Below are 26024 nucleotides of genomic sequence, written 5' to 3'. Positions count from 1 at the left end.
CTTCATAATATATTTTGAAGATCATAAAATTTCTTGTGCAACTACCCAGCACAAAAGGCAAAACAGATTTAGTCTCAATATATTGACCTGTCTTTGGTAAGCCTCCTTTTTGTGTATGCTTTTTTGTGTATGCTAAAAAGGTAAGCCTCCTTTTTGTGTATGCTAGGACTTGATACAGAGTACACTTGTACAGAGGATGAAGAGATCTCTGAAAGGGAGAAATAAGGTGGTGGTAGGCAAGCAGGTTTGTAGTCTAATCTTGCAATGAAACTTGCAGGTTATAGGGATGGGTTAACAAAATGAGGCTCAGAATAGCAGATAGGGAGAGCTCCATGTCTGAAAGTACCTGAAACAGGTTGGAAATCATAATTGACAAAAATCAAGTCTCTTATAATTTCAAGCTTTATTAGTTGCAACCTACCTACAATTTGCAGCTATCATCTGGCTGCGGGAAAGGCATATGAAATTCTTGATTATGTCAGGAATATTTTGAAGATGTTACATTACAGTGATGGGCTCCCCTCTGGGATACCGATATACTGGGGGCAGTTTGGTAATTTTTTTTTAAGATGATGGTTTTGTACTGCGCTCCTGCTCTAGATAATAAACTCATGAGCAGACTCGTGCTGTGGCTGTCAGAAATCCCTTATAATTTATGGAAGAGGCCAGTGCCACGTGGAAACTCGGCAGTGCACAATTGTCTTCCTTAATCTCAGTGACTGAGGCAGTAGGAACAGGAGTGCTGTGACACAGTGAACATACACTACTGCCGGTCTTCCCCAGCTTTCCACCCCACACTTATCCTAATTCATCGATCTTTTCAGAGCATTCTTCTTTCTCTGGCAGCACACCTAAGACAAAACAAAAAGCCACCACAGCTTCAGTCCGTGGGCGATGCCTTTATTCTGGCGTTTGGGGTACATCCTCCAAGCTCAGCCCTACCGGGTGGAGCCCTCACACTTGGGCAGCGACTTTTTGGGGTTTATTTCACCACATAACGCGGTTGTTTTCCACCGGCTACCTGCCGAGCCTGTTGGGTCGGGCGAAAGGGGCAGGCCGGCTCCGCCAGGGGGCCGGTGCGTGTGGGGGAGCAGGGGACAGGAGGGGGCTCTCCGGGGGCTGAGGGGGCGGGTGGGCTCCGCAGGGGCTCTGCCGGGAGCCGGGGGCGCTTCTCCTCCCCGGGTCCTGCAGGAGCCCCGCGGCGCCCGGGCAGCAGCGCTGGGCGTGCGGGAGGCGGGCAGGGGGGCGGCGGCCGGCGTTTATAGGGAGCGAGGGGAGGCGGCGTCTGCAGGAGCGGAGCCGGGAAGGGAAGGGAGGAGGAGAAGGGAGGGAGCGAGGGAGAAAGGAGGCGGCTCCCGCTCCCGCCGTGCGAGCGCGGCCGGCTCGGTGCTGTGCGGGGCTGGCGGCGGGGTGGCCATGGCCTCGATGGCGGCGGCGATCGCCGCCTCCCGCACGGCGGTGATGAACGGCAACCGGCCGCTGGACGAGCGGGAGCGCAAGCGCTTCAGCTACTTCTCCTCGCTCAGCCCCATGGCGCGCAAGATCATGGCGGAGAAGGAGCGGATCCGCGAGCGCTACGGGCCCGAGTGGGAGCGGCTGCCGCCCCGCCAGCAGGACGAGATCATCGACCGCTGCCTGGTGGAGCCGCACGTCCAGGCCCGCTACGCCGCGCACCGCGGAGCCGCCCGCCCGCCGCCGCCGCCCTCCTCCTACCCCAGCCTCCGCCTCAACACGGGCCAGAAGCTGGTGCGCTTCGGAGACGAGGTAGCCGAGGGGGACGAGCCCCGAGGGGATCCGCCATGGAGGGGCTGTGTGTGAGGGGACGGGGCGCGGGGGCGGGGTGCGGTGCTCGCTGGAAGCTGAGGCGGGGGGGGGGGTTGGAGGCGGCCCGGCGGAGTTGGTCTGAGAGAAGCAGGAGCCATCCCGGAGGGGATTTTATTAAAAATAAATAAATAAACCGAGAGAGGAGGCCTTCCCTGGGTGTGATCCCCGGCTGGATAAGGGAGCGCAGGGAGTGTTTGCCCCGAGTTGAGTCCTTTCCTTTTTGCGCCTGATTTTAGACGCGGTTAAAAATGCAGCGCTGAAAACATTCCGGCTCCTGGGGTTTCTAACACCTCAGAAAGTGTGGCCTTTTCCGCGTGATGTGCCAGGAAAAACCGCGGTGTGGAAAGACAGGCGACAAAAAGTGTGGGTTTTGCAGCTCCTGAGAGCCACCTGCCTCATGGCAAAGTGTGGCGGAGAGCGCAGGTACAGGGTGCCCGGGCTGCTCCCCGTACGGAGAGTGCTGCCGTGAAGAAGGACTAACAATCACCTCTTCACACCCTGTATCCCTCTTACTCCTTGTGTGAGGTTTCCTTTGTTTTGCTTTGCTTTGTTTTTAAGTCTTGGTGTGATTACAGAGCCCATATCTTCCCTCCTGCTCATTTGATTTCTCCAAGTGACCTATTGTTCATCAACTTGCGTGACTGCTGCCAGAACAAGGCAGTCTGCTCCTGCACTTGTAATCATCCAGTTTAAATTGAGCAGCGCTTCTTTTAGCTACCTCACCGGTATCTTGTGCACTGAGGTTTGGAAGAAGTGATTGAGGCATCGTGGTTCCTCGCTGGCTTTGTGGTGCCTCACGTGTCGGGAAGGTAGGACAACGTGCAGCACACACATCACATCTAGAGCCAACGTATGCTCATGTTTAGTTTATATAGCCAGCGATACCAGAAATTCTGGGTACATATTTTCTGGTAATAAACCATCGTTTTTGGTGAAAAAGAGTGTACAGAAGGGCACGGACAAATTTGCTTGCACAAGCAGTCTTTGCAAGGAAACCTAAACTTGAAGTTACTTGTGAAAGGACTGAGGTTAATGGCTGTGGAAACTGAATGTGTTCAGCTTTCCCGGTCTCAGACAGCTCCGCTGTGATTTCTGCTTTGAATTATGTGGATCCAGAAGGAAAGCAAGCATGTAGTAGGTTGTTGTGCTGCACCATATGGAAATAATCATTTCCTGCTCAACAAAAGTACAACTAGAGAGTCCATCTGAAATTTGGCAAGTCGTTTTTTCTCCTCTTCCCCCAAAATACAGCTATGAAGTAAACAATGTTGTTCTTAGCCCTTTTGTAACCATTAACTAAAGAAATCGTGGCTCATCAAAATACTCGATGTGAAGTGTTTAATTTTGGAAGCATCTGCCTCAACTGACTTCCCCCTTGACTTCCAAGCTGAAGTTAATATAAATTGCTTTTCTGAAGAAAGAGATTCCACTTGTTTTGGCATCCTCCATTTCCATTTTAGTTCTTCCAATAGCACTATTGAGCCTCGGAGCTTTTCCTGGCTCCTCATCTGATAGCTTCCTCTCCCCCCGCTCCCCTTCTGGCATCCGACCTGAGTTTTGGACATTTGCCCTGGCTCAGTAATTGCTCCTCCGCGTCCTACTGTTACAGAGCCACCACAGCCAGTCCCTTGCCATTCCAGGTCAACTTTCCAGGCTTGCAAACGATTTGCCTATGGAGCTCTGTTACCCTGCTGCCTTCTGAGCTGACAGCATACCAAATGTGCTGCTGCTGTCCGTAAGATGTAGCTGCTGAAAATACTGCGGTCACCTCGCACTTGCTCAGAGGGCAGTTAGGTTGGTGCTGGCTCCTGCCCCTGTCTCTTGGTGTAGGGTATCCTTAGGCAAAGAAGCAGAGAGTAGCCTGCATACCCCAAAATTGTTAATTGATATTGCAGCCCTTACAGCGTGAGCGTGCTGGTCCAACAATGTCCTTGGTGACACCCTCTCCACAGGTGTCACATTTGGCCACAGAAGTATTGCTCTTCTTCCATGGTGACTAGTGCTGAAATCTGTAGAGATCTACCTGTGCTTGCTCAAGCATGAAATATTAATCTCCTTCTCCTTGTGTTCTTTGGAGGACTTGGGAGAAAGCAAAACAAGGATGAATGCTGAAAATGCTGATTTACCCATCCAGAACTCCCAGCATTTCCTTCCCACTTTAATGCACGTGGCCACTTGGATAAGCTGGTACGGAGGATATATTTAGTGGTATATATTATATTTCTGGACGGTTTGTTCCCTCTTTCTCCTCCCACCTCTTCCCATAGATCTTTTCTAACACCAAACCGATTTCCTGAACCTCTAGTGCAGGACTGCAAGCTCTCAAAGTATAAGCATTTCCATTTCTTACATTTTCAAAACATCTTTCAGTACATTGCCCGCGTGGGAAGGCTGTGACAGAAAATAGATGCGCAGTAGCAGGACCACAGCAACTTGTAGCCACCATCCAGTTGTGTCGTAGTGCCAGGGTGCTGCGGCACCATGTGTGACTGCTGGCAAATGCCTGGAACCACCCGAGTCCCACGGCTCCTTCCCTTTTGTTACCCTCCCTGCAGCACTGCCAGACCCCGACCTAATGCCTGAAGATGTGCGTGCTCTGTGAATCTCAAGTGCTGCTTTTTAATCTGCCACCCCGCTGTCAAAGAACTGAGTGTACTTTGAAAAGTTACAAAAAGCTCGATGAAAGGAATGGAAGGACAGGAACCAGATTCTCTAACTCTACTGGTTCACTACCACAGAGTTTGGCTGGGTGGCACCCAGCACGGTTGACGTCTACCTGCGTGCTCCACACTCATGGTGAGGATGCACGTAACCAAAAACGCCAGCCACTGACGTGTCCGCCGTCAGCTTCGCGATGTCAAGTAAGACTTGCAAGTTGAAACAGGCTCCAGAGTACACCAGCTTCACATCCTTGATGGGGTCTCAGACCTTGCTGTTTTCCAACACCCGCTCTTCGCAAAAAGCATCTCTTGCCCCTCAGGTTTTGTTTTCTAGAGTCATGTGCTCCAGGTCAGGCATATATTTTTATCTCTTCCAGGCTAACAGGGTCATTTACACCCCCATGAAAGATTTTTTGTCCTATTTGCTGAAGATTTAGTGACTTGTTATCTGCATGTGGGCACAACAGGAAACTGTTTGTCACTTCACCATCATTGCCTGTGTCCAGGCAGTCTATGTCTTTTGGCCAAGGGCTTTTGGATGCTGCAACCTTCAAGCAGAGCTTCATCTTCCCTAAGAAGGCTCCAATTTCTGGTGTTTCCCCAGCTGGCAGAAAATAGGGTTAACTGAGCAGAGAAAAATCTGGAAGTGGAATTTGGGATTTAATGTAAATGTAATTATAAAGGGGGTATTTTTATTTATACATCATAAATTGTGTTAAGCATCTGACATGATGATAGTTGATGCCACTGGATCCTCCCCCTTGAGTTTAGTGAAGGACAGTTTAGATATTTAGCTTACAGCAAGTTCTGCCATCTCTCCATACAGTCCCTGTTTATCCACAAGTGTGACATGCACATAGATTCAAGGCCTGATTATTTTTATCTTTAATTCTTTTTTTTTTAAGGCATATTGAATACTCAGAGGTACTGAGCAATTCAAAGAATTGGACAAATGATAAATAAACTTTTTGTTGAAGAACATGCCATGTGATTTAGAAAATGTTAAATAGTTTATGTGGAGGAAAGACAGGTAAGAGAGTTTTGTTAGTTTCATCCCATCTTTTAATAGGGAAGCTTGACTTACCTACCTGAAGGTGGGTGCTGTATTCATGTTACTTAGCCTTAAGAGGTTTGAAACCAAGCCAAAGGATCAACCCTTTTATCTCCTACTTAAAAATGCTTTAAAGCAGCAAGTATTCAAGACAGCAATAGCTCTAATGTAATGTCTGTTATAGATCTGTGCTTTTTCTTTTTAAATAAAAAACACAGTGCAATTTTTGAGCGCAGTTAAACCACAAGAACCAGCAAGTCCTGTTCCGATAATGCTTCTGAGATGCATCTGCCAGCACAGGAACGCATTTCATGGTAGTTTTGGGATGGCATGGTCATTGTCAGCTGCTCTGAGCAATGCTTATGTCAGACAGCCTGGCATCTTTCTCCCAGTGTCTTCCATTTCGAAATTCTCATGCTGTTTGGCAACGCAGTGCCTACATGTAGCCAGCATAGTACATGAATCTTTTTAATATATTCTGCAGCTGGTTGTTGAAATCAAGTGTATGACCAGATTTTTGTCTCTCTTTCTCTACTTCCCCCCCCCCTCTTTTTTTTTTTTTAAGCTATGAAATATGTTGCATGAGGTCCTCTTTCTTACAAATGGTTTCTTTAACACTGGTGAACAAAAGTTTATTTATTTGGCTTCTTTCTGGAAGAGAGCTTTGTGTGCTGAAAACAAAAGCTGATCAGATATGGATCTCTTCTAATCCGTGCTGATGCTAAATAGCCTCAAAGATAATTTTTTTTTTTGAAAAAAATCTCCATTTACTTTTGTGAATATTAAAATTGTTTATGGTTTTGCTCCTGTTTTCTTCAAGCATGAGAGAACTTGTTTATTGCACAGAAAGCAAAATTCGTTCTGGGATTGAGTTGGTGCCGGACGTGCATCAGACACATCAGAGAGGAAGCGGCAGAACTGTGCTGTTCTCCTCCTGCTCACTCGGGCCTCTGCGTGTCCTCTGAGGCACAAGAGATGGAGGCCACAAACTTCCTTCCCTTCTGTGACAGTGGACAGAACTGGTAACTATTTATCCTAGCTTCAGGTACACTTCAGGTAACCACAGACATCAACTCCTTGAAGCTTCGAACCGTGTGTTATGAAATAGATTGCTAGATCCAGTGGGAGACCTCTTCAATAAGGGCAAAGCTCTTCAGATTTACTGGCTGGGAAGTGCAAGTGTGCTGAAGCGGAGCCTGAAATACAATGAACCATATGTGGAAGAAGGAAAATCTGCTTTTCTTTCAGGGAGCTTCTCCAGCCTAACAAGTGTCTACCACTTACATCTTTAGAAATTACCCAATGAAGTCTTAGGTCTTGTCTCTGATAAGAACCTTTTAACAACCAGTACCAAAACACCGTTGGTTTATTTTAGGGGCATTTTGTCTACCGAAGCTGGAGATCGAGGTTATATGCCCACAAGTTCAGTGGTTGTTGAAGACAACAATTTCTAGTAAGTGGACAGCTGACTCACTCCGTTCTGTAGGGATTGATCTGTCCTGGTGTATGACAATGTCATATGTTCACTCAGTCTTCCCCATGCTGTTTTCCTGTCCCTCTTCAGGCAGCGTTTTGTCAGTAGGGCCTGCTGGCAGCACCAGCATCTTCTCTGAGTTGAGGATGTGCAGAGAACTTCGGGTGAAGAGGTGTCTCCTTCAGCGCTGCCTGTACTTGTCCCAAATACAGGAAAAGAAAGAACTGTCTGTCTTGGATCCAGGACGATATGGCCATGCCTTGCTGCCAATTTTAGGACTGGTTTGTGGCTGCTTTGCATGTTGTGTAAATGGACCTGTATCACAGTCCTTTACAAGGTCTATTTTGACTTAATGTGCCCTCTTTGTTACCAACACAAGATTTCCTTTTGTTATTTTCCACTGGAAATGTCTGACAGTTAATAGGAGTTCATTTAAGCCACCCATACGTGTACAGCTGGCTGACCTACAATCTGTCCCAGTTTATTATTGGGATCAGTCTCATATTAAGTGTTTTTCCCCTGCTCTCCAGCTTGTGCTCATGAACTGTGAGCCTTCTGACAAGAAGATGAAGCTTCCTTTAAACTCCTGAGGTAAAATACACCGACGGCTCTGTTAACATCTGGAGCTTTGAGGCTCCATGGCAGCATGTGGGAGTTTGGACTTTGCTCCTGTCCTCTAGTGCTGTGGTTAAAGGCCAGAACTAATTTGCCCAGACCTCACGTGGGCACAGGGATTGTAGTCCTACCTCCAGTGCGTGAGCCGTAATCCAGCAGCTGGGCTCACTGAATGCTCTTTCCAACATGTGTTCCCCCCTGGGCCGTGATTCCTGTCGGGCATCCTTCAGAGATGGGGTTACCACTCTGCCAGTTTCAGATGCGAAAGATCCCATTCTGAAAGGGTTTTGAAAGAATTTGACAGCTCACCTGCTGCAAGGCATCCCCACTAAGTGGTGTGGCATTCCCATGCGGTCAGCAGCACTGCACAGGGCAAATTCTGATAGAACAGACAATAAAAACAGACTTTTACTCGCTTTGTTTCCCTTTAACAGTAATAAATAAGAGTATCCGCTTCCTAGAATGAGAGAACCTAGTGTTACACCCGTGTTCGTGGCAATTTCCTGTGTCAAACTTCCTTTCTGGTCAGAATGCCTGGTCCAGCAGAGCCCAGGCTTTCCCTTTCTGGTGGGCTCTGATCAGCCCGGTTCTTTAGATTTCGAAAGTATTTTCATCCATCCTCACCTAAGATCTTGGCCAGTAAAGAATTAGGCAGGTGAATCTTGCTTTTATATCCTCACAAAGGAGTGAGGGGTTACTGTCATACACCACACTTTGCTGCTAGAAACCCTGTGCTTCACAAGCGAGGAAGAATTGGAGATCGCCATGTTTTCATGTTTAGATGGCAGATTCCTGAGCAGTAGTTAGCTTAAAACACGGTCTAGTTCTATTTAGAAGTGTGAAACAAGCTTTCCAGGTCTTGTCCTGTCCTCTCCTTCCTTATGCATGGTTACTCCAGGCCTTTTTTCATCCATCCATCCGTCCGTCCATCCGTCCATCCATCCGTCCATCCACCCTTCTGACCCCTGTGCCTCCCCTGTGGTAGCAAAGCAGTGCTACACTTGGTGTGGAGGCTGCAACTCATTACCTCTGCCAGCGTGAGCATCCAATGTCCAAATAAGTCTCATCCATGACTAGAACTAAAAGTGCAACCATTATATTGCAAGTTATGAAAAAATGTGCACAACGTGTGTTTGTTTATTTTGCACTCCTTCTTTCTTGATGTGGGTTGTGTATCTTTCTGGAGGGCATGCTATGTGTGAAGAGATTACCTGAATTTGTCAAACTGGGATTATTTTCATAATAATAGCTTCCTAAATTTTATTCCATTACTCATTCTGGCCCTAGTAATAAAGCTGGAATACGGTGATGATCAAAACCAGCAGAGCTTACTCAGAGCTCTTAAGGAATTCCCCACCCCTCTCCAGCAGCATTGCACATGACCAGAGTCTCCCATAGTCATGAAACCTCACCGTACATTCCCAGAGAGGCACTTCTTGGATTCAGATTGGGATTTTACTCTTGCTTAATCAGCACCAAACACTTTGAACCAATTGTTCTTAACGTGCATAAAGCTGTATCTTGCTGGGGCCGGACCCAGCTGTGGCTTGGAGGGATGGATGTGCAGCTCTTGTGCTGCCACGAGGCTGCCCGCTTGCACACGCGCCATCCATCTGTGGAGCGGGGGAATTGGGACTTTATTTCCCTAAGGCCCCCGTTCTTCTGCTTAATTCTATCCCTGCGTGTTGCTAGTAGCTACCGAGGAGCATGTAGAGTAGAAAATTGGAGCTCTAATACATTTCAAAGCGATTTATAGGGAAATCATTTCCAGAAGTTTAGACCACATTAAATCTTCATATACTTGGGTTAAATTGTCAGGTTAAAGTGGAATACTAATTGGTAGTCCTTCCCTCTGAGAACTCAGTCAGTCTTAAAATGTGATCGGTGACATCTAGAAGCAGTGCTCTCACTTTTGAGCTAGTTCTGCCGTGGTGGTGATGCTTCCAGCAGCGCAACATGGTGTTACCTGTGTGATTCTCTGAGCAGGTAAAGCTGTTCTGATTTTTACATTCTTGAATTTTATTTCAGGACATAACTTGGCAAGATGAACACTCGGCTCCATTCTCCTGGGAAACAAAGGTAAATATGCAGCGCTTTTATTTTTAATGTTGGTTTGTCATTTGATGCTGGTCCTTCTGCTTTTGTATTATCTTCATTTCGATACTTGATAGGCCAATGTCTCCTCGATTCTATGGGAGCTGTATGTAAAGTGACCGTACTCAAATGGGACAGGGCTGGTGTACTTTGATTTATGGCAACAAAACCACAAAATGTACTTTCTACACTGATGTTCTGACTTCAGGTGCAGGTGTAGAACTGATTCATTCCAAATTATTTGATTTTTTTTTTCACTGCGAACTTTCAAAAGCATTTTTCATGTTTTGTGAGGACAGGAAATTTAATCTTTGAAAACGTGTGTCAGTTATTGGGAAAGCATAACTGCATTTCAGTTTTGAAGGCAGGAATGAAGTAGTTAGGGAATGGGGTGAGAAAGGTACATATATCTAGTAACTCCGTTAGAAGTTCATTTTTTGTTTTCTTGTAGACTTTCTTATGCTTCATCTTTTTGTTATTTAGTGGAGTGTAATGAATCTGGTTAACCTGGGGCTGTGCTGAAAGCATTGTGTTCTTTCCAAAAGGCAGTTCCTTCAAAATTTATTTAATTTTTTTCCCTGTAGTGGTTTTATATGTATATATATTTATATATATATATATATATATATATTTTTTTTTTTTTTACTTTATTCTGCCCCCAATATTTTGTTGAAGCATTATTTACAATGGGATTCTCATCAGGCTAAAATAGAGCCAGATTTCCCCATGTTTGTGAACTTGCAGTGTGAGGAAACAAACACAGTTGTACCATGTTTCCAGTGGGAAAACACAGTGCACCCTTTCTCAGCTGGGAATGGTGGCCGTGTTAATTTAATCACACATTTCAGACCTTTTGTTTTCTGGATTTATCTGCCAGAGAAAGCTGCTTTTCCCCCAGCTTCATTTTTTCGCCCTTGAAATACGTCGTTATCATGTATGAGCTTATGTATATAATCTCAGGCTAATGCAGGGTAATTACCTGGAAACGCCAGTGAACACTAAATTAATCCAGTTGACCCAGCCCTAAAATTGTTGTCAGCCTTCCTGCTCAAGGTCACTGCCTCTGGCTAGCACCCCATCTGTGTTATCAGCTGGGTCAGGAGGGTTTCTGGCGGTGGGAGCCTGCTAGCTTAGTGAAACCCTCCTGTCTGTTCAGGACTCGTAGAAGAAGTAATGAAGGGCTTCTAGGAGAATCCTGTAGAGGGTTGTAATGTGCGTGTGCTTCTCTCAAGAATAGTGGTGAGAAGAGTGTGGGACTCATTGTCAGTAAGGAGAAATAAATCGTATGCTGGAGACAGTTAAGTTGTCTCTCCCATACTTCTTGATGCAAACCCCAGAACTCCGTCTTGGGAACATGGCAGGTGTAATCATATTTCTAGGCTCTGTCTTGTTGTTGACCCTTTCTGCTGTCCTCCTGGTGTCTCAGAGGAAAGGATGATGCTCCAGTTTCTTGCCTCGCTGTAACAAACAGAGGATCACAGAATGACATGCAAGCCCTCGTGTGACTGCTGAAGAAAAGTGAAGTGGGGGGAGGCTGCTTTAGGAATAATTATTTGTCTCAGCTAATCAAAATGTGCTTCTGGCTTTCCCCTTCCCTCCTTGCTGGCCGGAGGGAGATAAAAGCTGTGCTTCGGCTGCAGGGTGAGAAGCTGAATAACCTTTCCCTTGAGCAAAGCTCTGGAGAATCCATTTTGTCCTGCCTCGTGGCGTGTGGGTTGGTTGCTTTGTGTGGGTTCCTCCTTTTGTTTTCTTCCCAGTGCCTCATCGTGCTGTGGCAGTCTCTCAGCCCAACCCTTCAGCTGCTTCTCCTGCTTCTAAAGGCTGATGTCTTGCTTCATGCTTACTCTTTGATCTCGTCCCTAACCAGTACTTTAACAGGAGAATGCTGGACACACAATTTCTCCGTGAAGTAGTGCCTGAGTAGAAAATATTCTTGCCCAGTCAGTCCAGCATGGGGAAACAGAAAAAAGCCTGAATGAGCCTGAATAAGGTTGCTGTGCTGTGATGCATGTTCAGAGTCTTGCTAGCCAGATCTCCCACTGCTATTTTAGCCTTTCAGACTCTTCCCATTTCATTAGCTCTACCTCAGGACGGGCTGTTCTCTCCATAATATTCTTTTCCCTGATCTCCTGCTCATGAGGAGTTGTTCTGTTTTATTTTGTTTTTGTTTTTTTGTCTAAGTTCAACAAGGCCAAGTGCCGGGTCCTGCACCTGGGGCGCAATAACCCCAAGCAGAACTACAGGCTGGGAGAGGAATGGTTGGAGAGCTGCCAGGCAGAGAAGGACCTGGGAGTGATGGTGGACAGTCGGCTGAATATGAGCCAGCAGTGTGCTCAGGTGGCCAAGAAGGCCAACGGCATCCTGGCTTGTATCAGAAACACTGTGACCAGCAGGGCTAGGGAGGTGATCGTCCCCCTGTACTCGGCTCTGGTGAGGCCGCACCTCGAGTACTGTGTTCAGTTTTGGGCCCCTCGCTACAAGAAGGACATCGAGGTGCTTGAGTGGGTCCAAAGAAGGGCGACGAAGCTGGTGAGGGGCCTGGAGAGCAAGTCCTATGAGGAGCGGCTGAAGGAGCTGGGCTTGTTCAGCCTAGAGAAGAGGAGGCTCAGGGGTGACCTTATTGCTCTGTATAAGTACATTAAAGGAGGCTGTAGAGAGGTGGGGGTTGGCCTGTTCTCCCATGTGCCTGGTGACAGGACGAGGGGGAATGGGCTAAAGTTACGCCAGGGGAGTTTTAGGTTAGATGTTAGGAAGAATTTCTTTACTGAAAGGGTTGTGAGGCACTGGAACGGGCTGCCCAGGGAGGTGGTGGAGTCACCATCCCTGGAAGTCTTCAAAAGACGTTTAGATGTAGAGCTTAGGGATATGGTTTAGTGGGGACTGTTAGTGTTAGGTTAGAGGTTGGACTCGATGATCTTGAGGTCTCTTCCAACCTAGAAATTCTGTGATTCTGATTCTGTTTTTCCACACTATTGCCGTGCTGGCAGAATGCCTTCATTCTCTTGCAGCTTTGTACGATGTGCTTTGGGTTACCTACAGAAGGGAACGTGACATTTAATGTCTACTTTTGCAGAGAAGGAGAAAACAGAGATTCAAATCAGTAAAGCCAATAGGCTTGATTTTTATTTTTAACATGGAGACTGTACGAAAAATATAAAGTAACGAAATCAGTAGTTGCCTGTAGGGCAACTATTTTAGGACAGCTGAGAGGGTAGTGAGAACTGTAGGGAAGAGGGGAGGGGATGGTTTCTGCAGGTTGGAGCCGCTCTCAGCTGTTGCAGTGATGACAGTGCTGCTTCCAGCTGATTAGGCATGGGCACATTTTTCTTACAGTAGCTAGTGCAGCAAATTCCCTGATTTCGTGGCTGTTCCACTTGCCATGAGAACAGTGTGCTAAATTGCTTTCGTTTGGGACAGAATGCAGTTGGAGGGCTCGATAACCTCTCTTCTGTCAAAAGTAAATGTTCTGTGCTCTCATTTTAAACCCAAATGTGAGATAAAGATTAAGTTGTTCATAACATATCAAATACTCCTGTGAGTGTCTCTAGCATTTGAAGCTGTTTGAAGTGATTTGAAGTTCTTGTCTTACCTCTTTGCTTTGTTTGCAGGTTAAAAAATAGAAACAATAAATTTCTGAGCTAGCTGTTAGGCAGCTATTTGAAGGAACTAATATTTTTAATAGAAAACTGCAGCACTTCTCAAAAGGAAAATCACTTAGGAAGCAACATGTTCTCATGGCACTGCAAATAAGCTGACATTTTAAAGCTAGGGACAGAGTTGGACAGAGTGATTTGGTTCATGGGTGGAGTCCTCCTCGTGAATATAACACATCATGAAATGTGGGCTACATTTTTTTAACTGAAGCTAAAGCCAGGTTTGTGAATTTAGGTCATTCTATTTATGGCTTCAGGTTTAAGTGAGATGAAAGCTGACATTCTGGCTGAGTTTAGGCTTTGAGGTTTCTTGGTCTGTTTGATGTAAAAATTCAGTGAAACTCGGCATGGACCTCAAGACAGAAATGGAAAACAAGAATCACGCCTGGTTTTGGAAACAAAATTTGTGAAACTTTTCCTGAACTCAGAACTTTCTGTGTTGTTTGCTGTTGTTGTTTTTCAATGAATTTAGTAGTGGGCAGAAAAAATAATTTCAGTCTGCTGCCTCAGCTAACACATCGAACACATAGAGCAGCATGGGAATAAGTTGGAATCTATTTCTAATTCATGCTGTTAACTAAAATAGGTTTCATTCCAGATGTTTAAAACAGAAACATGCTCATGAAAAAAAAATGTTGGTCTTGCTACAGCTAGAATAGTTGTGGAGGTAGCTTTAGAGAGTCCTTTCTATAGGTGTGGGGTTTTCGTTTGTTTTGTTTTCATTATTTTTTGTTGCTTTTTTTGTGTGTTTGTTTGTTTAAAAAGCTCCTGACTTTTCCTCCTTCAGCTCTCTTTTACTTATGACAGCCCCTCAGATGTTAGTTGAAAAGAAAAGCCTTCAAGGTGTGATATTTAAAAAAAAAAAAAGACAAAAAAAGCATCAAGCTTCAATCCCCTCCAGTAATCTGTTTGCTAGCTCAGTGTCTGAATTCACCTTTTTATGTCTTTATGGAAGTGATCTAATTCCAGCAATGATTTAGAAAGAAAATAAAAATGTACTACTTATAAATCAAATACATGGTATTATACAAATTGTGTTTCCTGTATCTAAGGGCTAAAACTAAAAGGCAGTCTTCAATATCCTGACTTGTACAACTCCTAGCTGTTTTATTTATTTATTTATTTATTTAAATAGGAAGAAAGTAGCAGAAAATATTTTTCCCCTCCTTGCTTAGTAGCCTGATATTAGATTAATTTTTCAACCTATAATTTGGTGCAATTATTTTTATCTAATTGGCACAAATGGCAATACTTTCTTGGAAGGTAAGAAGTGTGATGCCTGAGATTTGGGGTTTTCGCTTCCCCTTTTTTATCTAGACTACAGATATTTAAAAAAAACAGCGCTGCTAGACTACTGTTGAGTTTGAATTCTTGAGCAAAAGAAATAAACTGTGATAATAGTAGCTGTGTTCAAAGTTTATTTTAATCTGCATGGCCAGTTGGTCTTGGCTAAGGATTCAGGCACCTGCATCAATCTTTGGACAGCTGTTTTTGAGCATAAAACCTTGCACATACCAGGTACTGATACTCTGAGTTTGCTCAGGCTCACCAGTAAGAGTGACAAACTTGAGTCCAGATCAGGAAATTTCCCCTGAAGCTACGTGCTGTGCCTCTTCCACATTATCTCTTGGTATGGACTAAAATTACTCAGATTGTTTTTGCTCTATTTTTGCCCTTGCCATTAGTCTCTGCTGACCTAAGGATTTCTTTCCGAAAAGCTCCTGAAAACACCCACTGTGTGCACAGGAAACAAAGCAAAAACTGCAACTACTTCGTGTCCATGTTTATTCTGGTTTTGTCCATTCAGCAAACCAAAGTCATCTTCTAAATCATTTTTATCTTGGCTTTCTTACCTCTACATATATCAGGCTGTGCTTAAAACAAGTTGCTTTTGACAGCATTTCTGCAGTCTTTGTCCCAACGACTGAGATTTTTCAGGCTGCCAAGCAAAACTATTTGCTTTGGCTGTGTTTGCGTGTCTGTTTAGTAAAATACTACGCATTCCTGATGAGTGAATAAGTTGCTTAAAAACAAAACAAAAAGCTCCTGGGTTCTTTGTGGTCATCTTGTTTATAATACAGACTTAGGAATGAGACGTGATTCTATACAATGTTATTAAATCATCATTAGGTTCCTCCCTTTCAGGCTGCATTGTTTCGCAGGAGCGTACACAGATGGTTTTATGATTTGGTGGATTGTCCCTCCTCCCTGTGGGATGCTGAAGTTAGGTCTCAATGTTTTTATTCCAATAAATAAAATTGATAGATACCTTTCCATGGTCTTTTGACGGAAAGGTGGATACACAGATTCCTAAAAGCTACAGTTTTGAATATTTCTTCTTCTTAGTCTATTGGACAGAGAGATGATCCAAGACCTAAGCATCCTTTACTTTAACCCTTTCCTTGCAGGTGTTTGGGACCAGAGGGGTAAGATTTATAACACAAAAACAATAACAACAGACTTCTACGTTTATTCTTCCTCAAAATACTACTTTGTGTGTTTGTGTCTGCTCTCTCTCTCTCTCTCTCTCCCTGTCTCACGCACTGAGAACTGCTCGCTCTTGCAGGCAATACTGAAAATACTACTGCTGTTGATAGCTTTTATTTAAATTTGATAACACATAGAAATTACAGTTGGGACTGTATTAGCCTGTCTGTAAACTACTGAGATACTTTCTGAGCTGAACAGTTTCCAGAACTATGATTTGGGCAAATGGTAGGAAAGGAAGTGTTTTTATTTTATTCCTTAGATGGGAAATTGAAGTCCAAAAATTGTAGCTTATTCAAAATCATACAAAGCCTATGAAAGAGACTGAAAACCAATCTCTACAATTCCAAATTGTGCCTCAATGTCAATTTTCTATTGATTATCTAATCTTACCAAAATGTTTTGGGTTTGTTTCCCCAAAAAGACTGTCAGTAGACCACCACAAGTGCAGTTCTGCTGCTAAATGTTCAACTGCCCAGCTTCAGCTGACAGCAGCACCATCAACCTCGTGCGAGCAAACGTACAGCACAGCTCTCTTTGGAACAGCTGCTGCCACGAGTCTGGCTGGGTCAATATTACCAATTTTGTGACTTGAAAGATACTACATATTAGTCATTTTCTTTCATCACCGGCATTTCTCAGGGGTTCAGACATCTTAAATAACCTATAAAGTCAAACAGAAATGTCATATGTTTCAAGGAAAATAGAAAACTTGTGACTGACCCCCAGAAGTTCCTGGGAAGGAACTATTTGATTTCCAAACCAGGCTGTGACACAAATATGTGATCTTAAACGTTGTGTGGGCCTTTCCTGTGAAGCTGGAAGTTACGGTCACCCATAGCTGTGCACTGAATGTGGTATTAGAGACTGACCAAGAAAGGGGAGGTTAGCTCTTTTTTATTTCAAAGGTAGATAAAGTAGATTTAGTTTAAATTAGACAGAACATCTACACAGAAAACCGATTTAATGAATATTCAGAAAGTTCCTTCACCACATGAAAGATGAAAATCTCCAAGAATTGAGAGCAAAATTACAGAAGCTGTGTCCAAACCGAGAAGCAGATATTTTTCTTTCTCAAACCAAGCTTCTATTTTTTGTTAGATTTAATCTCACACTTCAGCTACTCAAACTGTGGTCTTATTTTGGTACATTATTCCCCGGAATCAGTTTTGGGTTGGGATGACTGCCTCATCCACAGTCCTGTGAAAATACAAAGATGTGTGCGACCCCATGCCACTGCAAGGTCTTCCATCTATAAGACAAAAGCATATCTTCTCCCAGACACACACCGACGAGTGGGTTGGAAAGGGTAAAACTGCCCGAGGCTCTCCTGTGGTGCCACGCTCTCCTCTTCACCAGAAGCAGCCCGCTGCTTCCAAACCAGGGCTCTCAGCTGACGTTTGGGCCCTTGTGAAAGAAAACACGACGTGACCACAGGAAGAGGCTTCTGCTCCACAACACAGAGATTTTCCAGGAGACCTGATGTTATTTGTGTATCCTGCTACTGCTGAAGGGCAAAGCCATCTTGGTGGTTTTGTTTTTTTTTTTTCTTATTTTTGATCCAGCAGGCCCCCGCTGCCCTTCTGTCAGTGTTTTGCCCTGATTTTGGTTCCAACACCAATCTGGTAGGTGTGGGGCTGGGGTGGCCCCTCTCTGCTCTTGGCACTTGGCTGTTTTACTGAAACTGCTGCTGTGATGGCCCTCAGCTAATGTGAGCTCCTGTGTAAGCCTTGGGACAGGCTGCTCACAAGAAGGAAAAGGCTACTGCTGAAGGACAAAAAGTAGCATTGTTTTAAGTACATTGTCATGTAGGAATCAAGTCTTCCAAGGTGCAATAAAAACAAACTGAAAAAATTACGTTTTTCTTTTGATATGGGTGAAATGCAGGTCTACTTAATATTGTGTTGTGGGGTTTTGTTTGCTTTGTATTGTTTTGAGCTTGGAATTTGTCAGCTGTGACTCTTAATGCATCTTAATTTCAGGGTGGTAAATCTCAATTCAACAGTATTGCCAAGTGTTCTTGGGGAAATGAATCCCTATGATGTAATACAGGGAATGGCAGTCACTGCAAATCATCTTCAGCATCATTGCACTCCTAGGTGGTTTAACACAGAATTTCTCTCCTGTTCTTGTCTTTAAGTCATGACTTTGGGTTTGAAAAGACAAATAAAAAATAAAGCATTGTGGTTTCCCTCTGTTTTTTGAGGGTGGAGCAGGGAGTTGAGCTCTTAGGTAAGGACTCGCACCTGAATCCAGCCGAGCTGTAATTGCTCACAGCGTTTATGTTCTGCCTCATTTGATGACACAGTATATTCCTAATGGAAGCATGCAACCTGCTGCTTCCTTGCCCATAACCTTGGAAAAACACCCAAGGTATCGAATTCTTTAGAAACTTCAGAAGTTAATTCATGATTGATTTACAAGTAGCTGTCTGCTGACAGTTTGAAACAAATTTGGTTTATAAATAATGAGTTGCAGGGTTAACATTTGGACTTTGTTGAGAAGTTTCGGATTATTAAATGCTAGGTGTGCAAGTCCCAGATCTAGAGTCCATCTGAACATAACATGTTCAATAACAGAGGTCTGAAACACTTCTAGTAAAACAGATGAGCAGTTTGGACTTGTTTTAAACCTAGATCCACAGATGCTATTGCAATTTTATTCAGGAGGGGACAAGAAAGAGAGAGAATTGGGAAAACTTTACAAATTTGTAATGAACTTCAAAAGTATCAGCAGGTAATAACCAAATCTAGTATCTGAAACGTCCTCTAGGCTTTTTGAAAACTAGTCAAGCCCATAATGACAACAGTGCAGCTCTAACTGTAAATGCAGGGTTTTTTTTTTGCATTGTTTGTTCCATTTTCCATACAAAATACTAGGCATGACATTGCTCTTTTCTGGCACTTGCTGTGGTGCGCTAGTACATACAGGAACACTTGGGGATTCCTCAGAGTGAAATAAGGCTTAACTTTTCTTAGCCTAAACAGTGCCAAGTGACATCAAGAGTATCGGAGTGGCGGTAAGCAAAATGAACGTTTTGTGGTACTGTTCACTTTGGGGTGGCTCTTGCAAGCTCTGTTTCATGCCTCAACTCTGGTCACTTGCTTCCCTGACCCAGTGTAACTTCCCAGAAATGAGTACAGCCATCCTCATTGCGAGTAAAAGCAAAACAGCTCTGGAGTAAGTGTTGAACTGGTCCTGCTGGAGGTGTTTCTCTTATTTCAGAGATGTACTTTAAGTATTAGAATCATAAAAGTTGCTTATTACACACACCCATTGCATCTAATTTTTGATCTTGGAAGTAGATGGAGTTGTAACATGTTGCCAACTGTATTGAAGACCTTACTGGAAGACGGCCTTTTCAGCTGCTCAGTAAAGCATGTGCGTTTTTGCGTAATCTTCTCATGTAAAACATCTGTAGCTTTCAAGACGCATCCCCACCTATTCTAATGTTTCAGAGCTGTGCAAGCTATGCACTTCTACCTTGGATGGCACTGAGTAATGCAAGTATGATTGTTTTCTCTCTGCCTGACTCCTCTACAGCAGGTCTAGGACTCCTACATTTGCTTGCATTTCAGTCTTTTGTTAGTTGTTATAATGTAGCTAGAAAGATAGACATTTATGGAAAAAATGAGTTAGCTTTGCTGTGTGGGAGTTGCCTGGCTGTTGGTGAAGGTGTTATCTGTATGCATCAAGATCAGAAGTTCAAAACTGACGTTATGAAGGGCTTTGAAATACTCTTTTTTCTTTCCTTTAACCTTGAACAGAGTCAGATGGAGTTCAGCGTTGCATCTCTGTCCATACAAGAGCAAGGTGGTGCCCAGCTGCAAAACGAACAGAGGCAGCCACTTAAAGCAGCACCTGGTGTCCAAGTCCCTAAACCTTCTCAGGCTGCCAAGACCCCCGGCTCTGATGGGTTGATAGCACCCAGAAAGGATGAGGAGTCTTCCTTCTGGAAGATAAATGCAGAGCGCTCCAAGTTCGAAGGAGACAAGTCTGAGTTCCAGTCCCTGACCCCCAGCCAGATCAAGTCCATGGAGAAAGGAGAGAAACCCCTGCCCTCCTTCTGCAGACAGGAGTCTGCTCCAAAGGAGGTGGTGAAAGCCGAGAAGCCCAGCGTCACTAAACCAGAGAAGTCTGTAGCCCCCAGTCTACCTTCTGTATCTCTCGAATGGGAGAAACCTCGACCCTCTCAGCTCCCTGCTAGTTCTCTAGATGATTTCTTTCTTCCTGACCCACCGCAGTACCTGGCATCTTCTAGGACAAACAAGGAAGATAACGATGGTACTATACTTTCAGATCCACAAACGCCTGGACAGGTAAGGACTGCTGTATCCACGATCCTTAAATTTAAAAACAAATACAACACATTAAAATATGATAAGGTCATTCTGGAAGATCAGGAATTCCATAAGCATTAAGCCATAACTAAGCTTACTGTTTTTTAACTTGCAACTTTAGGGAAGTCTATATAACCAACCTGTTAACTGCTCTTGTTTGTTTCAGTCAAGTGTTTTTTAATATAGTAAAATTCATAGGATGAGGGCATCATTTGGATATAATAACAAGAAACACTGACATGGCATCCATTGGCTGACTGATAGCAAGCTACCTAACACTTTAGGGTAAAGAGCTTACTATATCAAGTAAATAAATAAATAAATAAAACTATTTTTTTTTCTTAAAACAGCAGAACACTCATTGGAAAAAGCTCAACTTGAATAGTGGATCAGCTAGAGTCTAGGCTATTTTCTTGGTACACGCAGCTTAGCAGTGAATGGTGAGCTCGTTTCTCAGCTGTTTTAAGCAGTAGCCCGGCAGCCACTTCCCAGTGTTTTGTCCCAAGCAGCTGGGCGGCTTTCAAAAGTATTTTCTCTTAAAGTCCAAAATGGAAATGGAATGAGCTCCCAAAATTAGCCTTCTGAATGTGTTTTTCTTTTTCTTAAAGAAAAACAAATAGCTCAACAACAAAAAATATCCTCAAGCAGCTCAATAGCCCGTTGGAGCTATTTAAAAAGCAGATGCTGACCTGTGAGAAAAGAGAGGGAACAACAGGATATGACATGGTGAGGGAAAGAAAAGAAAGAGATGTGAAGCCTAAAAACTGAAGCCGAGAAGGAGAGTTGTGGTTGAAACAAAGCCATGCAGTTCTGTTTGGGGTCTGTAGCACTGCACTCAGGCATACGCCTGACATATTGCTGTACACCTCAAGCATGTCACGTAGCTTTTCATACCATATCTTCACACTGGTGATTGTTTAAATTCCAAACAAGATGATGTAAGGTCAGAAAGATGCAGGCTGAGGTACATACTTGAAAGCAAAGTGAGTGGCAGCACTTATGAGAGAACATTACTTAAGCCACTTCAGCATTTGGAGCCCTGTGTTTAGCCATTATTTTTTTTCCTGGAGCTAAGGCATTACTCTTCTGAAGCTGTTTTGCCACAAATTGTGACTGCAGTAGTTATTTAATTTTAGATAAGGACTTTGCCATGATTTCGTACAAATTAATGATTTGTTCAGCGTTAATTCCTCTGTGAGTGTTTTCTAGCCAACTGGAATAGTTTGAAAAGCCTGGTTTTCCTCTCCGTGCAGAAACAATCCTCCCATGTCAAAATGTGAGCAGAGTAGCAGAGAAAGATCCATGAAAGAATTCTCATTTCCTTTCTGGATTCTTTCCCCAAAAAAGGGAAGTGATTCCAGAAAGAGGAAATGAAGATAGGTCGTGCTCTAGGAAGAGACTCCAGAGACTCAGACGTGTCCCCGGAGCAGTCTTCCTAAAAGGTGAAATCGCCTCAAATGCCATGGCTGGCAGCGCAGTGCTGCAGGAGCAAGCACGTTTTTGAAAGCCTGGTAACTTGTCAGCAGGGTTTAAAACATGCAGTTTTTTGGAAGCAGCTGTCTGTCACTGTAACAGACAATCCATTTGAATTAGTAATGCCTACGTTCTCTGGTGTTTTTTTTTTTTTGTTTCATTCTCTGCAATTCCCACTCTAGTCTGAAAATTGATCTTCATGAGTAAAATAGCATTTTGCCTTCAGACCACTACAAGGATTTTTTTCTTATCTGGATTTGCCTCTTTGGCCATCGTGAGTGTATCTTCATGTCTAGCATTTTCTGGCATAGGTTCTTAGGCATGCTAGAGCAAGGTGAAAGACTTGAAATAGCGGCAGACAACATTTTAAGCTTTCTTTTGCAGATAAGCAGTCAAGTACTGAGTTTGTAATACCATAATTAACAACCACATCTCATTTCATTTTTTTTCTCTTCTCTTGCAGACTAGTACAAGCAATGTTATCTTGAAGACTGGCTTTGATTTTCTAGACAACTGGTAAAAGATGCATCAAAATAGTTCAAACCAATTTTGGGAAGGAGTGGAATATCTTTCTCCTTGTGTGTTAATTTACTAGTATTTGTGTCTTTTTCTAGAAGTAACTTTCAAACTCTTAAATGTTGCCTTTGTATAAACTTTTGTAATACCAGATGCATTTTTGTTTTTTTAAACAGTGATAGATGTGTGGTTTCATTTGGACTTATTTTTTAAAATCTGTCAATTTTTTTTAGTAGCCACTGTATTGAGAAGGTGGGAGAAGTTACCAAATACTCGTTAAAGAGAAATAAACGAGAGTCTCCACATCCAAGAAGTGGAACCTACAGAAACAGGTTGCTATTTTCATGTGAAACTTTGCTAGCATGGCCTGTAAGTAATGGCATAGCATAGCATATGCAATGGTTCCAAATAAGCAAAGAACTCCGTACTTTAGATAACTAGCAAAAACAGTACGAAAAATACACTTACAGAAGAATTGTATTGATTTCTCTATCTCATTTAGTTTGAAAGTAACTTTTATACCACTTTTATGAAAATACTTTTCTTTTGAAGAGGGCAAAGGCATTGCCAAAATGATGGATCCAAAGAAGCACTGTGTCTGTACCCTACAAATCTGCTAAGTTAACCAGAAGAGTGTTAGAAAAATGACCTGGGAAAATGACGGGTGTTTCTGGTCTTTGGATTAAAGACTTGGGGGCGGAAGGGAAACGAGACAACACCTTACAATTGGGAGAAACTGTCTTCAGGGAACACAAGCCTAATGATTTCACTGCCTCCTTGCTAGAGCATAACTCGTAGCAGTAGTGCTGGATGCACAGCATTGGTGATTGCTGGAGTGTGGATTACCTTTGTGTCAGGAAACCACTATGTTTATGGGAGGTCATAGCTGTATGAGGCTTCTTTGTTTTTTTTAAGCAGCTTATCGTCTCAAGGACTTATCAACTTTGGTGCTTTTTCCTCCTGGTGGGTAGCATTCGACATCTGGGTTACATTTGTTCCCGAGGTGCAAAGAGGCATCTCAAGGTGGCCCTCAGCAGTTGTGCTTTCGGATGATCTTCGTGTGGTGTTTTAAATGTAGAGAACAAGGTTAGCTGTCATGTGAGTCCGTTGTCTCTGAAATGCAGCATGGTTTACACACTGACTCTCACTGTGTTTACCTCACCTCGAAGCCTTAACTTCCCCTACGCACAACCAGTGGGTGGTCTGCTCCGATGCCAAAGGTCTGACCTTCCCTTTACCTCAGCAATAGTCCCGTAGCATTTGTTTGGGGTAGAAGGCAAAACACGGGGCTCTAACGGCTCGAGCGGGTCCCCGCCAAAGCCCTAAGGTCGCCATCTACTAGACCATACCAGTGCTAGGCTTCTCCTGGGTTAGTGCTTGGCATTTGGTTGGATGCCCGTGGCAGCTGCATGTGCAGAACCGGCTGCTGCAGGGCTCCCTTCTGCCTGCTGTGAGGCTGTTACAGGAAGGGTTGGAAATGTACTGGAAGAGTCCTCGCCTCTAATTGCTGTACCGCCTACTCCGAACAAGCATTGTGTGCTGATAGAGCATTAAAAGCTTGCTTGGTGATCAAGGAAGATGCCGTAAGCTGCCCTCCTACCCCCTGAAAAATAGAAGCCCCAAACCTCCAGTTTTTCTAGTAAGTGTTTTCTTAAAAGGTTTCGTAGCTAAGGGGGCAGATTGCCAGAATATAAGCCATTGCACAGACTTATTTATAGAATTCTGAAAGCTTCTTTACATCCTTCTTGAGATGTACAAATTCCTGTAATTCGGGATATTGTCTCTGCATTCAGCAGTTCACAAAATACTTTCATTGTTTTTATTGGCCTAGGCTTTACAGCTGGCTTTTTCTTAGCTGCCCTTTTTTTAGGATTCCTTACAAGCATCCGGCATTAATACAGCTTAGAACACCTTCAGCAAAACCTCCTCAGGTGTATAATTAGTATTGACTTGCACCTTCTTTTCAAAGCTGAGAAATGCTAACCCTGGATATTACCTTTGCCATTGAACCTAATTTTCTATGCATTCAGCTGCTGAAAAGTTTTAAATCCAGTGTAAAGATGTGCATTCTAATCTTACTTTGATAGGGGCAGATCTTAAAGCAAAGCCTCCTACTGTTGAGGAGCGTTACATTAAATCTCTGCTGACTACATTGAAGCCTCTTAAAGAAGAACCTGGGCTGTCTGTCTCTTCCATTGGCTAACTCTACCCTAATACACATTGGGACCAGCTGGTAGAACATGCTGCAGAACTTTTTACTTATCCTGGTAGGTTTTTCCTGTGCTTTGACAAGAGTTGATGCTCCTTCTTTCTTTCATATGTTTTTATTAAACATTCTTACAAAAAAAATTGTACTTGGTCACATTTTATATTAACAATGTTTTAATAAAGTCACTTTAAATAGAACATACAAGGCTTTTGTACTGCTTTGTGTTCTGTCGCTTGCACCCTGCTCTCCTCAGTGCCATTGGAGTTGTTTGGTACATGTTGAATTTCCCTAAGAGGCAGTCAAGAACAATCTGGTTTAGAATTTAGAAACCAAGTTTTTCATATAAAAAATAAATAAATAAATAAATAAATCTCTACACTACAGCCGTTTTTCAAACTTCTAAGTGAGACTGTCTGGGGAAATAATTTGCTTTATCATTTTACCTGACAGCTGGGGACAGGAGATTTGGGACTTCTTTGAAGACTGTAATTTATTTTAACTTTGCTATAGTGGATTTTAAACTTAACACACAAACCCCATATCTTCAGGTAGTCCAAATCAGTATCTGGAGCAATACTGTAGGAGGAATCTGAAAACTATACTTGGTGGATATGACCAGAAATACCATTGACTGTTTCATGCAGTTGTGCTGTCAGTGGGTGGTTACCTACAGGTTTTAAAGTACGGCACAAAAAGATGCTGGCAGAGGCCACTGGGTAGCCTCACTTGCTGCCTTCTGTCTTACCCTTAGAGAACTTGCTGCATAAGAGATTCAAACACTTAGCTACAAGGCTGGTTCTTCTTCTGCATGCCCACCTCCACTTTTCACAGAAGTGTATTTTGAAAAGCAGCTCAATTTGTTTTATGCTTGAGCTAAATTTCTATCAACAACTAAAAAGGCATTTGAAGAAGAATTTGGTTTGGAGAGACTCGACAGCCAATTAAGGGGTGGTGTTCCAACTATATTTAGGATCTGGCTTACACATAGCTCTCCTCAGCCTTGTTTGAGCTCTATCTTAACTTTAAAAAATCCATTCTAAAGGGCAAATCTGCAGCCTCTGGGGGTTGTCTGGGTGATTGGAGTCAGCAGGTCTCATAACTGAATAAAGACAGCGCAGAAAAGGCTGTGGCCATCTGCCTGAGACCAGCAGGTTGTAGATCAAGTTAGCTACTGGTGACTCCTGCTGTAGTTGCTGAGGGTCAATGAGGACCCTGGTGGCACCCTTGCTTCAGGCAGCACAGAGCTGGCTTCCAGGTCATGGCTGTGGGTACCGTAGCAGCACCCAGCAGTGAGTCCTGTTCGCTGCTCAGCAGCAGCACCCCCAGAGGGCTGGCAAGTCACGCGCAGGAGATGCAAAACTCAGCTCTGCAGGCGTTGTTCACAGACAGGCCCCTGGACTTTGCTGCCCAAGTTTGCTCATGACCTACTTGTAGCAGTATGTGCTTGTTACCGTGAGGTACAAATGCAGCAGAAGTGAGAAAGAATTATGACTGCATATCTGAGACAAGCCCATAATTTGCTGTCCTACATTTATGGGTTAGTGCCAGTGAAAGCCTCTACAGAGCAGGTAAGCCTGGCATGCCTGATTCTTTGCAACAGGACTCTAGATTTATCATTAAAATCTGTT

The 26024-nt window shown here is 43.7% G+C and overlaps 1 protein-coding gene across 1 annotated transcript; it reads left to right on the top strand.

The window, feature by feature from the left end:
- Window positions 1-1278: 1278 nt before the first annotated feature.
- C3H1orf198 (chromosome 3 C1orf198 homolog) lies at window positions 1279-24593 on the top strand. Its single transcript, XM_027454187.3, has 4 exons — window positions 1279-1764; window positions 9653-9703; window positions 19626-20177; window positions 22135-24593. The coding sequence occupies exons 1-4, from the start codon at window positions 1417-1419 to the stop codon at window positions 22189-22191; spliced, it is 1008 nt and encodes a 335-aa protein (XP_027309988.1). The 5' UTR covers window positions 1279-1416; the 3' UTR covers window positions 22192-24593.
- The last annotated feature ends 1431 nt before the right edge of the window (window positions 24594-26024 follow it).

The sequence above is a fragment of the Anas platyrhynchos genome, chromosome 3 (genome assembly GCF_047663525.1).
Source record: "Anas platyrhynchos isolate ZD024472 breed Pekin duck chromosome 3, IASCAAS_PekinDuck_T2T, whole genome shotgun sequence".
Lineage (NCBI taxonomy): Eukaryota > Metazoa > Chordata > Aves > Anseriformes > Anatidae > Anas > Anas platyrhynchos.
Note: the sequence above shows the minus strand (reverse complement) of the source record. Positions and strands in the feature narration are given on the sequence as shown.

Excerpts from the sequence above, each read along its gene's own strand:
- C3H1orf198 (XM_027454187.3), top strand. The coding sequence starts at position 1,417 with ATGGCCTCGATGGCGGCGGCGATCGCCGCCTCCCGCACGGCGGTGATG. Across the intron at positions 9,704-19,625 it reads CATTCTCCTGGGAAACAAAG|AGTCAGATGGAGTTCAGCGT; the intron begins GTAAATATGCAG and ends AACCTTGAACAG. Across the intron at positions 20,178-22,134 it reads ATCCACAAACGCCTGGACAG|ACTAGTACAAGCAATGTTAT; the intron begins GTAAGGACTGCT and ends CTTCTCTTGCAG.